General features: G+C 43.1%; 2 protein-coding genes across 2 annotated transcripts in view; one reads left to right on the top strand and one right to left on the bottom strand.

The window, feature by feature from the left end:
- The first annotated feature begins 861 nt into the window (after positions 1-861).
- On the top strand, positions 862-5,298 carry TM4SF4 (transmembrane 4 L six family member 4). The gene is made up of 5 exons (XM_065748110.1): positions 862-1,255; positions 1,517-1,606; positions 3,502-3,635; positions 4,618-4,807; positions 5,088-5,298. The coding sequence occupies exons 1-5, from the start codon at positions 1,082-1,084 to the stop codon at positions 5,103-5,105; spliced, it is 606 nt and encodes a 201-aa protein (XP_065604182.1). The 5' UTR covers positions 862-1,081; the 3' UTR covers positions 5,106-5,298.
- Positions 5,299-11,569: 6,271 nt separating this feature from the next.
- The window catches only part of WWTR1 (WW domain containing transcription regulator 1), a 42,985-nt gene continuing 39,235 nt past the window's right edge, over positions 11,570-15,319 (bottom strand). Inside the window, exons 4-6 of the mRNA XM_065748294.1 lie at positions 14,922-15,055; positions 14,298-14,410; positions 11,570-14,080 (exon numbers count right to left, since the gene is read on the bottom strand). Of these exons, the coding sequence (XP_065604366.1) occupies positions 13,896-14,080; positions 14,298-14,410; positions 14,922-15,055 (432 nt within the window). The 3' untranslated portion in view covers positions 11,570-13,895. The remainder of the gene's footprint in view (positions 14,081-14,297; positions 14,411-14,921; positions 15,056-15,319) is intronic.

The following is a 15,319-nucleotide window of genomic DNA, read 5'->3' as shown; positions in this document are numbered from 1 at the left end:
GAACAGGGACTTGGATTTTTTTCAGCTGGGCCATTTCTGTAAAGATACTGACTGTTTAAAGCAGATTATTCAGCATCACTACTTAACCTGAAGCTAAAGCTTCAGTTCAAGATGGCTTTGGACAGTTCAAGATGACGTTCCTCATCACAGCACAAATTCTGCAGGACGATAGGCCATGCCTAAGCATCCAGTCTCCCTTGAAGAGCTGCAGGGCCTGCTTTAACAGAAATGTCTGCTTGAATAAAATGCTGCATGCTAAGTCAGCAGAGGTTTGGCTTGAGCTTAAGAGTGTGCTTGCCACATGCAATGCAATTTTAAATGCAAACTTTGCCCAAGCACAGATGAAATGTCAGGCTTCAAGGGAACACAAAATGGCACAACATGATGTGAGTCCACTGAAGCTTGTTCTGATCTTTTTCTTTTATTCATAGATATTGACTGCAAAGCCCTGTTTTCATATTAATTCAATACATATACCAAATCTACAACCTATCTGAGTGTTTCAAATTATCAAACAACTAGCTCAACCTCTTAAAAAAAAAAAAAAAAAAACATATTCAGGGAACTCTTCTATCACACACAGCTGTTATAACCATAAGCCGATTCATTGTAAGATTTCATGAGTGTATGTACAAAAAACAAAACAAAGCCACTCTACAGAGTGAAAGACACTGTATCCCAAAATTGATGATCCCAGGCTAAAAAGAATTTCTATTCATAACCTGAGCCCAGATAACCAAGGGCTCAACCACTCATTCACATTAGTAAAATATTAACAGAGGTTATTGGTTGTCATAGTAAAATGAGAGGTTGCACTGAACGTAATTTCATTTATGGAGGTTCAGAAAATTGACATCATGGTTGAGAGAACATATAAATAATTTGCACGCTGCTTTTCCGATCAGCTGCAGCAACGTCTGCGAAGAGAGTATTCTACGGGCTGAGCTCCTCTAGAGGCACTGCAGAAACCAGACTTTGTAAGATAGACTGAGAAGCTCCTTTTCAGAAAACACATCTGAGAACAACTGAGAGATTTTTTTCCTCTGTCTTTCATTGCGTTTGCAATTTCTTTTAAAAAAACATGTGCACTGGAAGTTGCGCTAAGTGCCTGGGAACCACACTTATCCCTTTGGCAGTGCTGTGTACAGTCGCTCACATTTTGCTGTTCTTCCCTGGAGGAAAAGTGGCTGAAAACAATGACCATATTACAGACGAGGTTTGGTACTTCGGAGGGATAGTGGGATCTGGCGTATTGGTGAGTACATAAACTTGGACATCCCCACCTTTCTTCCCCTACCTCAATCAACATTTTGCACTGTTGAATGTTCTCAGTATCTTGAATGCAGCCTCTGACACTGCAAATTCCTCTTTGATAAATATGTTAGAAGTCATCCAATAGTTTGGGAATAGGAAATCTAGTTCAGTGGTAAGAAGATAAAGACATGAAACTACTGAATTTAAAAGCAAATGTAACTTGAATTTATTCCAATTCAAACTGAATTTCTGTTATTGGTAGATGATCTTTCCTGCCTTGGTGTTTATGGGCCTTAAGAACAATGATTGCTGTGGATGCTGTGGTAATGAGAGCTGTGGAAAGAGGTTTGCGGTAAGTGAGAGGAAGTGCAGCAAAAAAAGTAAGAGCTATGTTGTTATCAATAAAGATACATGTTTCTTTTGTTCACAATCAGTGAGAGACTAGACAGACACTGTCCAGACTGTGAGACACAGAGCTTGGACGTTTGTCTGAGGAACAGAGGGCACAAAGAGCAGGCTGTCAGAGCAGCTTGCCAGAGCTGTGCTGTGTCTTCAATGTGCCATGGCTACCACATCTGAACTGTCATGTACCTGTCAATCACAGCACAGCTGCGAACGCAAGTAAAGTAAATTTTGGAGAGATCTCCATTAAATTTTGCACAGTATGACAGTTCTCTCTTCCATTTTTCACTGGTATTTTCAAAAATTATTTTGACATTTGAGCACTGTGTTCCCAGCTCACTACAGACCTGTGCAAGGGGCTGTGAATATCTTACAGAGCAGGGTAAAGATGGAGCCTCACTGTCAGCAGCGAACACAGCTTTAGCTCAGCTTTCAAGACCACAAAGAATGCGGAATCCACCTAGAAATATTTCGCTACCAAGTATCCACTCATGCCTCTGCAACTCAGCTGAACTTGGAGCATGTTTATACAAACACAGTGAGCAGCTGTGAGGCCTCTCTGCCCATGCTCAGGCAGAGGCACCCAAGCTAAGATATATGTGAGGATGGTGCCATCCACACAGCGATGTACATCCTGCAGCGCTGTCCCTTCCCAAATCATGTCAGTGTAGTGCCTGAAGGAAAGACTGGGATTGTTACTGCAGTCACAGTGCTCTATTAAGAGAGTGCCAGTGGGTGCACCGCAGCACAACTAAGAACTGAATCTGCTCTTGTATTTTAACAGAAGCATCATTTCTATGATGTCTGCTACATTAACGTAATTTTTAAGTTAGCCCCATCAGTATGTAAACATAAAAATGTACGTCTGTCTGTGTTCAGGAGGCATTTGGACAACTTTTGATTAGCGCAGAAGGGCTAGTAGTTGAATCAGATCATCTTTGAAGTTACCTTCCAACAAAACTATTCTGTCCTATCATAGTGCTCACACAAGAGCTTTGCGATGACGTCTATATATAACATTCACAGACCTGAAAATGCTTTTTTTTCCTCCCCCTCCACCTATATCAGAGCCCTGGCACAAGCTGCCCAGAGAGGTGTGGATGGAATCTCCTTCTCTGGAGATATCCAAACAACTGCTGAGGGAAACTGAACCAAGGGAGCCTTCTGATCTCTATGGTTCTGTGATCCTATCACTTCAGTCCAATGAAAGATATTCCTTCTACCTACAAACTATTATGTCTACTTCTGTCTACAAATAAATAAGGCTAAATGTTCTTAAAATTCCAACAGAGCATTAGCTTTTGAAAGACATATTTGTATTACTGTATGTGAAAAGGTTGTAATGGAAAGCAAGAAAAATAAGAACTGCCAGAGCTAATGATGACAAGCACATGGGCGAAGATATTCGTAATAACAGGAAATGTGAAGGGAAGGCTCAGAAGAGAAAAATACAATAATTCAGTCCAAATACGACCAAGACACCAAAGTCAACTTATAAAGGGCACTACACATTTTTCTAACGCCATGAGCAGTCCAAGACTTCATAATCTTTTTTGAAAGAGTCACTTTGGTGAAACACTGTGCCTTGAACAGACGTTAATTGGATATATGCTGTCCAAGTGGGAAGAGTGCCACCTGCTGTGACAGCACCACATTCTTCAGTCCCCAGGCAAATTCTTTTAAACCTTCTACATAACCGTGCAGGTATGCATTATACATTTTAGCTGTTCAGCAGCTGACATATTTGACTGTTAAGAGCTGAGCTTAGGGAATGCGCGCTCACATTAATAGGGCACAATTCACTGTCTGAATGAGAACTAAAATAACATCTGTTCTCTCCTTCAGATGTTTTCCTCTATAATATTTGCAGCAGTTGGAGTTGTGGGAGCTGGATATTGTTTTATTGTGTCAGCAGTAGCCATAAACAAAGGCCCTAAATGTAACAATGGAACAGAGTGGCTCTATCCCTTCAAGGATGGGTAAGTCAAGACAATCAGAAATTGAAAATGAAAAAAAAACAAAAAACAACAAAAAAGTTACATACGCTTCAAGCTCGTGATACAGTTACATTCCCAAATCTCTTAACAGTGGGAATTATACTACTTGTCTAAAACACAGGTGTTCTTCAAAGACCAAGCAATGCACAACAACACTAATTAAAGAGCAAAAGCAGTAAAAACAGAGCAAATCAAACCAACTGCCAACAACAAAAAATGAATGCACATCCCTTCTTGGGATTATAAGCAATGTTCAGAGATAAGTTACACCTACATGAACAGCGGTGATCTCTCTTACTGAAATGACATTTTTCAAATAATTAGTACTTATGTCCTTTTATCTTAGTTACAGAATTTGTTTGTTCCTCCCACTACAACCAGAACATGCCGGCTTGTCGTTTGCATTCTCTACTTCCAGAGAGGACAAAATCTAATGCTGCAATGCTACAATCAAAAGACTTCTGGGCTTTCTGCTTAGGGAGAGTTAGAGACAGTGCCATACCCCAGGGGAACCCCAAGGCTCCTGGGTGCCTGAGAGCTGTGTTTAACTCATGCACCACAAGATGTCAGGACTGCTTTGTGCAACAGCAGAACTAACACCATGAGCAGGAAAAACAGCTCCACATAGAGGCATGAGTAGGCAGTGTTTTGGCACACACTCAGCTAAGATTTGATAATTTTTTCTTCCCAAAAGACTGGGAGTGGTCCAGTTGTATCCAAAACAATCTCATCTTTGATTGTGCTGTATATTTTGAAATCAATTACTTAAACTGATAAAAAAAATCACAAAATAATGTTCTAAACAAGCAGTACTGATGTCGTAATGGGAATTATTTTTTACGTTACGGAAGCTTACAGAACTTCGGTCACACATCACAATTGCTGCGGCTTGGCAGCCACAACGAATCACTCCTCTGCCAGAAAACATCTCCTAATTGCTTTGCTTCCCTCCTTCACTATCCAGGGACTATCTAGGTGACCATACAACGTGGGACATGTGTGTGTCACCTGCAAATATTGTTCCCTGGCACCTGACCCTCTTCGCTCTGCTATTGGTGATGAGTGGGATCCAGGCAGTGCTCTGCGGCATTCAGGTTGTGAACGGACTCTTCGGAACAATCTGCGGGGACTGCAAATGCTGTGGATGCTGTGGGGTGAGCCACTGATTCATTTCTCCTGTTACTCTGCGTACTGACAATAGCTGTAGATGCACTTGATGGGCTGGCAGTCTGAAGAGCCAAAGCAGCCTTTGTTCAGTACTACAAACATATTTTCTAAAACCTTAGCGCTGTTAGGTGCCCAAATGAAAATCTCAGTCCTTATTTGTGGGGTTTATCTGACAGCTTCCAACAGACACTGAAAAAAAAAAGTAAATCCTGTAGATGTCACATGAATAGGGGCCACTAAGTAACCCTCATGATTTCCTTCCTGCAGGGAGATGGGCCCGTCTAAAGAACGTGAGTGGAGCAGTGAACCCTTCTTACCCATTGAAACCACTCGGGAAAGGTTTCAGCAGCACAGCCACAGGCTGAGAAGATCAGAATGAAGGGCACTTCCCTACACCAAAGGTGTGAAGCCCTGACTTCTCTTCAGGCACCCATGTGCCTGAAACCCCTGCTCGTGGAATAAAATAAGCAAAAGTCAACTCTCATAATCATATTTATTTTTTGTAAAACAGATTCCATACAGGATTTTGCCTGAGAATTCTGTTTAATGTTAATAACTTCCTAACTGTAAATCACCAAACAGTGCTGGTACAAGTTCAGTTGTTATGCAATTTTATCTAATCTCTTTCAAATGGCAATATCAGAAACAAGTGGAACTTCTTCCGAGGATACGCTTATGTGCACAGAAAAGCAAGGACTTCTTTCTTCCAGATCTGCTATTTATAAAGAGACTGTAATGGAAAAAGATTCATGAATCTCAATGTCTCATTTCTAAATGGAGAAATAGGCACATTTAACAGCCCTGCTGTGCAGGGAAGCACACAGTCAAAGCAATGGGCTGAAGAACAGAGTGCTGCGAACAGTCTGTCTGCAGCATTAATCAGAATCACAGAAATCTAAGGGTTGGAAGGGACCTCCACAGGCCATCTAGTCCAACCTTCCTGCCAAAGCAGCTCCCTAGCCCAGGTTGCACAGGCTGGCATCCAGGCAGGTCATGAAAATCTTCCAGAAAAGGAGACTCCACCACCTCTCTGGGCAGCTCCAGTGCTCCATCACCTGCACTGCAAAGACTGACAAATGAGCAGTTTGGGGTTTTTTTTCCACAGTTCCTGCTCTTGTGGAAAGCAACTTGCCTGTGAGCAGTGAGGAGCTGCTGGCTGCACTTCTGGACTGTGCGAGGGTTTGGCCTACGCTAGGTCAGCTCCAGGCTGGGATGGCAGAAAGGGTTCAGGACAGCTTGGATACCACCACAGTCAGCTTTAGAAACCCAGTGAAAAGGTCAGTGCACAGCTATTTCTTAGTGTGACAGGGTGCTGGAGTCACTCCACTGGAGGAAGTGTAATAGCACAGTACGACTGCAGCAGGTGAAACTGAAAACTGAAAGTATATGGAAAACATATAGAGAGAGATTCACGGAGTATTTCCACAGATTGCAACTCTGTTATGTGAGGACATCCTGAGACAGAAGTTCCACGTTTGTATTTAACTCTTCTTGACAGATTTCTTCCCCACGAAGTTGTACACTTTCTTGAATCGCAATAATCTTTCTGTAGCCTAACTCCACACATGCCTCCCACATGCTCCTTTCATTTGATGCCTCCTTGTCCTAGTCTGCAAGGAAGAGTGTATGTCTTCCCTGTGGCAACTGCTTTCACAGATTCTTTCATATCTCTTCTTAGCTTTGACTCTCTTAGCCTGAAGAGCATTCACATAGGCAGACATTCATTACACAGAATTGTTTCCCCTTCACTCGAAATTTTTTTCAGCTTTCCCCACTACACTCTGGGATGGGAGGGGCAGAGCAGCACAGCATTCCTGACACAGTCATGCTGTCCTACCAATTTATTATCTTCTTCTTAGGAAAAAAAAATATATATATAATATAATATATATATATATATATATATTATATATATATTTTAAAAGCTTAAAGAGAGAAAACTATTTCCCAGAGAAATCAGAAGGAAATAGAGGGACTGAAGGGGAAGGCTGAGGGATTCAAACCACCTTCACACTTCTTAAGAAAGGTTCTATAGCAGATCCCCACAGCCCTGTTTGCCAGACTGGCTCTCTGGGGATTTCTAGTTCATCAAGGCATTGGCCACATCTTTTTCCCCAAAACTTCTCCCCCAGAACAGTGATTAAATGTCCCATTCTTTCAAAAGCATAACCTGTGTCTACGATAGCTAAATAACTTTGAGGATTTAAAAGCAGTAAAAGCTGGTAAGCATTATACAAAAAATGCTAAATAGCCACACAACACACATGCACAAAGAGTTAAATTTATACAAGCAAAGGGGTCTAATGGTATATTGTGCAAGATGATAAATGATAAAAAAGCTCTATAGGAACAGCTGTCTCTCCCACCTGTTATTCTGCACTGCTAGAGAATTTGAGAGTACCCTTTATATCACTACCCACTGACACAACCATTTTACATCTACTCTTTCATCTGTGGTTAGCAGCTGTCCTGCACCTCATCTTGCATTCGTCTTGTGTTATTTATACAAAGCCTTTGGGAATATGGAATGTTTCTCATCAGCATTCAACAAACGCATTTATTAATAAACTGAACATGTAAATCTGAGGGGGTGTTGGGCTAAGAAATCAGGAAGCTACAGTAGGTAAACAAAAATAGTGGGTGCTTCTTGAGACAATGCTTCTAAGATGCCCAACTCAAGGGTTTTCTAGCAGGAGCTAGTAAGTCAGTACTGAGATCAGGCACATGCATTTCATGCTGTGATACAGCCTTGAGGCGTACTGCACAATCCCAAAGGAATAGGATTTAGCACTGACATGCCAACAGTACTGTTACTAAACCTCTTCTGTTACAGTTAGCATTTGAAGCAAGAGAAAAACCAAAACTAAAGAGAACTGCAGGTAAAATAGACCTCACCACTCCTGACTGTCTCAGACACCACGCTCAATTTTAGCTGAGTCAGCTGCGAAGAAATCCTGGTAGCTTACAAGAAAGCATCAGTACTGCTTATAACATCTTAATGCAAATGCGTTTTAACTTCATTATGTGCTCAGCAAGTGGTTGGCCAGGACGCCAGAAGCACGGCCGTTCTGACGCTGTGAGGCACTTCGTCAGCCGAGAGTTTGCATAAAACGGAACAGAAAGGCTATCGGAAAACACAGATTACGGAATGTTGAGTGCCTGTGTGCGGTCTGACACCATGTCTCAACGCCCGTCGGAAAACAGCGCCGTGCTGCAGAGCAACGCGCACCCCCGAACCTCGTACCGGCAGCAGACGATACGCGAGCCCTGGGGCAGCACCGCCTGCCCAAGAACACCGCAGCGGGAGCACTCTGCAGAAAGTTTGCTTCTAAAGCTGGGAAATAGCATACGCAGGGCTGAAGCCATGCGCGCTTCCTTTAAAGCGTTCGCATCAGCAGAGTGCTTAGGACAGTCTCTAACATCATTTTAATCACCCTCAGTCCCGCCGGACTCCAGACCACGCGAGGCCGACGGCAGCAGGAGCCCCGCCCCGGCCACCACGCGGAGCGGAGCCACCGCCCCGGCCCCGAGCAGCTGCACACGGGGGGAGCGCCGGGAGCCGCGGGGCGCCCAGGCGTCACGGCCGCGCTCCTGCCCGCTGTCCCACGCCCCTGCGCACTCCCCGACCGACCGGCCCGTACCTGCTGCGCCCGGGCCGCCCCGCTCCTGAGGAGGGCGGGAGCCGCGTGCTCCGTTCCGCGCCGCGCAGAGCTCTCCCCGAGGCTCTCCGCCACGAAGGGCTTTTGCCGTTCCCTCACGCCTTCTTCCCGCCTCGTTTATCCTCCTCCGCCCTTCTCCCGCGGTAGGAGCGAGGGAGACGCAGTAGCCTCAGGAGCCGGAGCGCTTCAGCCCCGACCCCGTCCCCGCGTGGAGCGGCGCGAGGGGAGGGGGCAGCGCTCGGAGCGCAGCTGCAAAATCGGCGTGTCCGTGGGCACGCGGCGCCGCTCCGATCCGCGGCCGTGCGGCGGAGCCCCCGCAATTCTCTGCGTTTTGCAAAAGCACGGGAGGCGGTCTCGGTTTTTCCGGACTATTGCATTCATTTTTAACGAAGAGATACGTGGGGGGTGGGGGGACGCATCGCTGATACGAACAGCATTAAAAAAGCACCGAGACGATTTGAACTGAAGCGCCGCGCTGAGAACGGCGGTGCGGGAGCCCCGCACAGCCCCGCGCCGCCCCCGTGCGCGAGCGGGCGCGGAACCGCCCACAGAGCGGCAGCTGCGGCGCGGCCGGAACGGCGCTTCCGCCCCCGGCGGGAGCAGCGCGAGGAACTCCGAACTCCACCGCCGCGTTGCGGCGTTGCCGGGAAGGGCGCGCTGCGCGGGCGCGCCTCCTCGGAGCGCCGCGCCGCGCCGCGGGAAGTGCCTCCATCGCGCGGTGCCGTCCGCGGGCACAGCAGCGCCGGGCAGTGCGCGCTGCAGAGCGGTTCGTCTGCACCCACAGCCGCCCCGGCAGCGCCGGACGGAGCGACTGCTGTACTCAAACGCGCTCAGCACCTCCGCCGAGGAACTTAGGTGACTGCCCCGCACGAACGCTCTCAAAACTCGTTCAGAAGGGGCGCGGCACTGCTGCCCGGTGCTGTGGTACACGCGCACGCTTCCCCACACGCGTTACTGCAGCTAATTGGTAAACGTCAGAGCAAGCGCGATGCCACGCCGATCGCTCGAGCGGAATTCTCCACAGACTGTGCTGAGACCAAGCCCTGCGTCCAGTTTGTATCGCAAACTTCTTTCTCACTGTTCACCTCTTACTGCAGATCGGTGTCAGAACAGCACAATCCCCGACGCAGATACTGAAGGCTGTGAGAGCACCGCTCCTCTGACAGCATCTGTCCTCCGGGGCCACTGCTGCACAGCAGCCATCGCTTGGCAGGGAATGCTTCCACTCGTGGCGTCAGAGTTTCTGCAACAGCCTTTTGAGATGATACTGAAAAACCCAAGTGCAGTGGATTGGTTTTCATTCTCCGCGTTTCAGCTCTCGAGGACATTCAACATCGTGCATGAGTTTAGAACGTCTTGGGAATTACTCTCAAGGTGCCACGACAGCAAAGACAAGCCCGGCACGTTTGGGTCTCCTGGCTCGTTGGTGCAGAATGTGAGAAAATCCTTCATCCCCATAAGACTGAGAACAATGCACTGCTTCAGTGCCCCAAACACAGATGCACTCAGTGCTACTGCTTCCACTCAGAGGCAGTTGTATGAATGGGCTTGTAACGGGGTCTGTGCCAGCGAGCTACAGGGAGCAGCAAAGAGGCCCTGGTAGCACTGGAAGTGTTACAAGGGAAACCAGTCACCACTGGTGCCCAAAACAACTAATAATGGACGAAAATGTAACTGTAAAATGCTTTTATTTTGCTATTAGCCACCATTTAATTAAAAGTGTATGCCTTTTCCACAGAATAGATATCTTCTACCTTTATTCCAAGCGCAGTTCCCTGGGAAGCATAAAGCAAAACCCTCCGAAGGAAGGAGGGGGAAATTAAAAAAATAAATAAAACCAACAATAAACGCAATAAACCCAAAATGTTTAAATTCATTTATATTTTTTTTCCATGTACAAGATCAAAGAAAAAAAACATTAAAAAGCACAGAGTCAAACCCTTGGTACAACAGGTTGATCTGTGTGCTTCTGATACATACGGTCTGTTGCAAGGTACTCTGAATTAAAAACAAATGCTCACAAGTCATTTAGCAAAATGAAAAAGTAAATAAAAAAGTTAAAGTATTAGCACATATGTTGATGCAGTATATTAGAAAACAAGTTTACTTTAACATCTGATTTTTTTCTGCTTACAACAGGCATCTTAATCCTCTCTTTCTGCCCCAAAACATTCATTTTCAAACAGGCAAACTGAGTCCCTCCCCAGTGACATTCTAGCAGTACTACCATGACACAGGCTGTAATCTCAGCATCCCGTTACTCTGCACCACCAACACCTCTGTGTGCCACTCCAGTGACAGCAGCACGTCCCTCTGCCTCGAACATCTACTGCATTTGTTCTACAAGTAGGCACTGTATGTTCTGTAGAGTAACTTTTGTAAAGTAACTTTTCAAAACTTGAAATAAGTATTGTGAAATACTGTCACAAAAAAGTCTTGTAAGAATTACATATTCTTGAATACTTGAAAGTTCTACCATAAGCCTCGTCAAAAACAGAAACCATTTTAAAGAAAGAACTCTATAATAGAGTTTGCTGTTGCTGCTCTTCATCTTCTACATCATTTCCATCACTAGAAAAGCTGACAGTGTAATCACTACCTTAACTATGATTTGGTTGATGGCTGAGTAAAGATCTGACCTAACACTGCTTTACACTGACAGCACTGTTCATGGGAACAGCACTTTCCTGTTCTAACTGTGCTGCTGTGTTATCAATAGGAAGTAATATGGAAATGTAATTTCTAATTTTTTACCTTTTCAACTCCTTTAAACCTTGACACACAATCACCTGAAACAATGCCAACAGAGCAATCTAGCCTTTTGCTCTCTAACTTGATTTAACATCAGACTGCATCAGAAAACGGTACCAGTTCTGACTGCAAGAGCTATTGCCTCCAGTTGATGAAAACCAGTGCAGCCAAACAGCACCGGCTGCCTAGTTCACATCAGCTGAACACCCGACCTGCTTGGAATATGATGCAGTATGACCATTTAAAATGGTACTGGTAAATGGACAAGATATATTTTCTAAATGTTACCTAACAATCATAGAATCAGATGATTCAATGTGCCACACCAATGAAATTCTGCAAGAACACGGCTCTGCAGCCACTGTGCATTATGCTAGCACGGCTGGTCTTCACTCAGCCAGGCAATAACACAGCACTGGAGAGTGGCCTACAATCAGCACTACACCCAGGTGCCAACAATCTCCAGTACCTTTACCATACAGTCAAGTGTGCCACTAAAGAATGAAGCCTGAGGACCATCCATTTTTCATTGAGGCTGACACCCTGAAGAGACCCTTAAAAGAGAGAGTTTAATTTAATCATTACGGTAACATTGGTCTGCCCTGTCCGGTCCCTTGGTTGTTGGAAAGAAATTTCTCTTACATGGACACTGCTAGCTAACATTAAAAACAAAACAAAACCCAAAAAGAAACAAATAAACAGAAAATATCCCTCCCTTCCCTCCTCAAAACTAGAAGAAATGTAGTGACAATTCAGTAATTATACTCCATGCAGACACAACTCTGCTGTCACATCTCATTTTATACTAAAAAGAGAACATACAAAAAGAGCTGCTTTTCCCTCTGTAATACAACTTCATGACTGTAGGTCTTTGCCTTCTCTCTCCTATTCCAGCTTTTGGTACGTACATTTCAGTTTCCATCTTTTGAATACTGCACACTAGCTGTGTGTCATTCACAGGGTAGTGTAGTGCATCAAGCTCTTCCACCATGTCTTTTGCTGGACACTAGTGACTCACCTTCTGTACACCCAAGCCTGCAGTGTGACCTTTCTCACTACGGATCAAATTTTGTCACATAATCATTTGACATCCAAACCTACTCATGTTCCTGTAACTTCATCTCTGACCTTTACACCTACATTCATGCAACCAGAAGGAAAGTCTTTAGTGATCAATATTACACCATACTGGTAAGATCTTACTAAATATCATTAAATTGAACAACACCCATTTACACTGAGTGCCATACCTCCTCCTTTCTCAACACAGCCTGGGTTAAGTTCAGAGAAAAGCTTTGCCTTTCACAAAAACACATATGTTTCAATATTAAAGTCTTAAATTCACAGAACATAAATAATATAGTTTCAAAATATTTAAGAATTTTAGGACTTCATTTGCATTTCAGGGGAAGTGTATGCTTAAGATCCTTGATGCCTATTCAGTCCCAAACCTCTGAAAAAGAAGAATTTGTAGGGAACACAATATGTAGAAGTGCAAAGAACATTATGCTGTGCGTCCTGTACACTGATTACAGTAAGTGAAAGACTTAAGAATGGTGCAACTTTACCAGATCAGTAACAACACTGCTTAGCTTTGCCCTGATAAAGATAACATCTTTTTTTTCCATGTATAGAACTACATGTATAGTTTGACATTGTCAATTAAAAACATTACTAAAAACAGTACTGTGAACATTTTTTTCACACTACATATTGACATTACCAAGTTGTGACATTATTCTGTCCTGACCTCAACAGCAATTTTTGCATTTAATTGACACATACTATTACATAGGAAAAATTGTTTGTTCACATGTTAAATTACAAAATAGCAATGCTCAATACAATAAACATCAAAGTCTACAATCCACTAAAAAATTTCTGGTTTGTAATACATGGTTTTATTTTAAAAAGGCAGCAGTTAGTACCAGTTGGTTTGTTTTACAACACGACAGCAGTGTGAAACTGTTGCTAAACAGTACTGGTACTTTGAAAATGTAAGCATATTTATTATCTGGAAACCGTACAGTAATATACTGGAAAAAAATAAAGAAGTGGCAATAGTACTTTTTGTGCTTTTACACATATATGAAAATTATCATGGCTGATATGGATAAGATTTAATCTATATTCCGTACAGTACAGTCTTCCTAATAATTAAAAAAAATTAAAGCTTACGTAAGTTGATAAAAAATCTTCTGATACTATTGTCATAAATGCAGTAATAAAACTGCTTGCATGGTCTGATGCTGTGCAGGTTCTGTGAACTAAATGACCTAGTAGTTAGCCTTTGTGATTCATGAAGGGTTTGTGACGTTAATCAATACCTAGAAGATCCGGTCACAGGCATGCACAAATGCCATCTGATTTCTGTCCTTAAAAGTGAAACATTTCTGCCTGATCTGAAATAGAAAATGTGTAGTGTATAATTTCTAAAATAAGAAGAAATATATATTTTTATATATGTATACCTCTATATGTATTTTATATTTAAGTTAAGTGTCAGTCAAATCCAGGCAGAGATTAAAACAATCACAAAGGTGATATAACAAAAGTCATTCGGTCAGCGATCTCTCAGGATTTTCAGATACTCTACCTCTATCTAAAGAGGGAAAAGAAATGCTGAATTGCATTTCATGCCAAATCAGCATTAGATAATGGAAGATTACAGCCATGTAAGGAAGGGCTCATTTTTGCTGAGTACTGACTCCACATCATTGAGAATAGGGATCAAGTCTTCTGACTCCAAAGTCCCAAGATCAACATTTGTTCCTGGAAGACAGTCGAGGAAATCAGGAAAACGTGTCTGCTGTGCATTTATGTTCACTGTTGTCTGTGCTACATTTTCTCCTAGAAAAATTAAAGAAGACTATTTGAAATACCAAACCTTATGGGGAATCTATAACAACACAACTGATATAAAAATTTGCTTCCCCATTTCCTGTAAGTAATTCTGTCCTCTACAGTGTAACCTAAAAAACCACCACTATACAATCATAAAACAGTAGTAGCTACAGAAAGATGTTATTAATATCATTATCCTTTAAGCTAACTCAGGGTATTCTACCTGTATCCATCTCATCTACATTGCTGAGGAAATCTTCAGGTGTCGTTGGTATACTGTAGCATCCTAATCCCAAGCCACTGTCTGTACTCTGTTCCCTGGAATGGTATGGCCCACTGTAAATGAAACATGAAAAAGCCTCAGTAATGGTGTTCTGTTAGACGTTGTTCCCACTGTTTGATATAGGTTTGATATAGTGCAATAGGTTAGATATTAAATACTGAGTCTTCTATTGCTGGCTTCCAGTGCAGTCAGTTACATGATTGCAAATTCAAAGTTACTGAAGAGAGGTCACATTGATTTTGAAATATACACATGTATATATACCTCTCTAGACAAAAACAGTTCTGATAGCCTAAAAAAAGTCGATTTCTTTATACTTAACATTATGTACCTAGAATATTACACACACATACACGTACATGCACATACAGTACACTTCAAACCACCTGCTAACATTTCATTTTTCTACAGTTCTTTCAGGAAGTATAAACTGAAAGATTTCAGGTCATCCACTATGCTGTACTCCTCTTCAGAGTTAAGTACAAAAGAAAATGATTTAGGAAACTACGTTAGAGAGACAGCTTTAAAAGTGTAAATTATCTAATGAAGAGGACATGAACTTGCCTGTTCAAGAAAGGATCAGATCCATTGTTTGTAATTGATCTCATATCTTGGGTCATGGCGGCTGTGCTCACAGCTGTCCTAACTGGGGTCATGTTTTCAGAGTCCATGGGAAGCTGCCTGCACAATGCAGCTTCCTGAGAAGTCGAAGAAATATAAGGGAAGGGCTGTTATTCCAACAGTTCAGAATCACTGCAGTCTCATAACAAGAAAACATATACTATATGTCCACACTTTTATTCAGGAAAGTAATTCTAAATGATGAAAGTGATGATGACTTGTTTACAGTGGTGTGAAGAAAATCATGGTGTTGTAGACAGGAACTGTCCTTCACACCCACCTGTGCTGCCGAATCTACTGGAGACCACACCCATAATGAGACAGAATTCCAAAAAAAAAAA

The sequence above is a fragment of the Cyrtonyx montezumae genome, unplaced genomic scaffold (genome assembly GCF_038088225.1).
Source record: "Cyrtonyx montezumae isolate F1298 unplaced genomic scaffold, pur_monq_1.0 scaffold_5, whole genome shotgun sequence".
In the NCBI taxonomy this organism is placed as follows: Eukaryota; Metazoa; Chordata; class Aves; order Galliformes; family Odontophoridae; genus Cyrtonyx; species Cyrtonyx montezumae.
This window is presented reverse-complemented; position numbering and strand designations above follow the sequence as displayed.

What these genes read in the sequence shown, in the direction of transcription:
- TM4SF4 (XM_065748110.1), top strand. Translation starts at nt 1,082, where the DNA reads ATGTGCACTGGAAGTTGCGCTAAGTGCCTGGGAACCACACTTATCCCT. An exon ending in TAGTGGGATCTGGCGTATTG is followed by an intron (nt 1,256 to 1,516) that starts GTGAGTACATAA and finishes TGTTATTGGTAG; the next exon opens with ATGATCTTTCCTGCCTTGGT. An exon ending in GCTGTGGAAAGAGGTTTGCG is followed by an intron (nt 1,607 to 3,501) that starts GTAAGTGAGAGG and finishes TCTCTCCTTCAG; the next exon opens with ATGTTTTCCTCTATAATATT.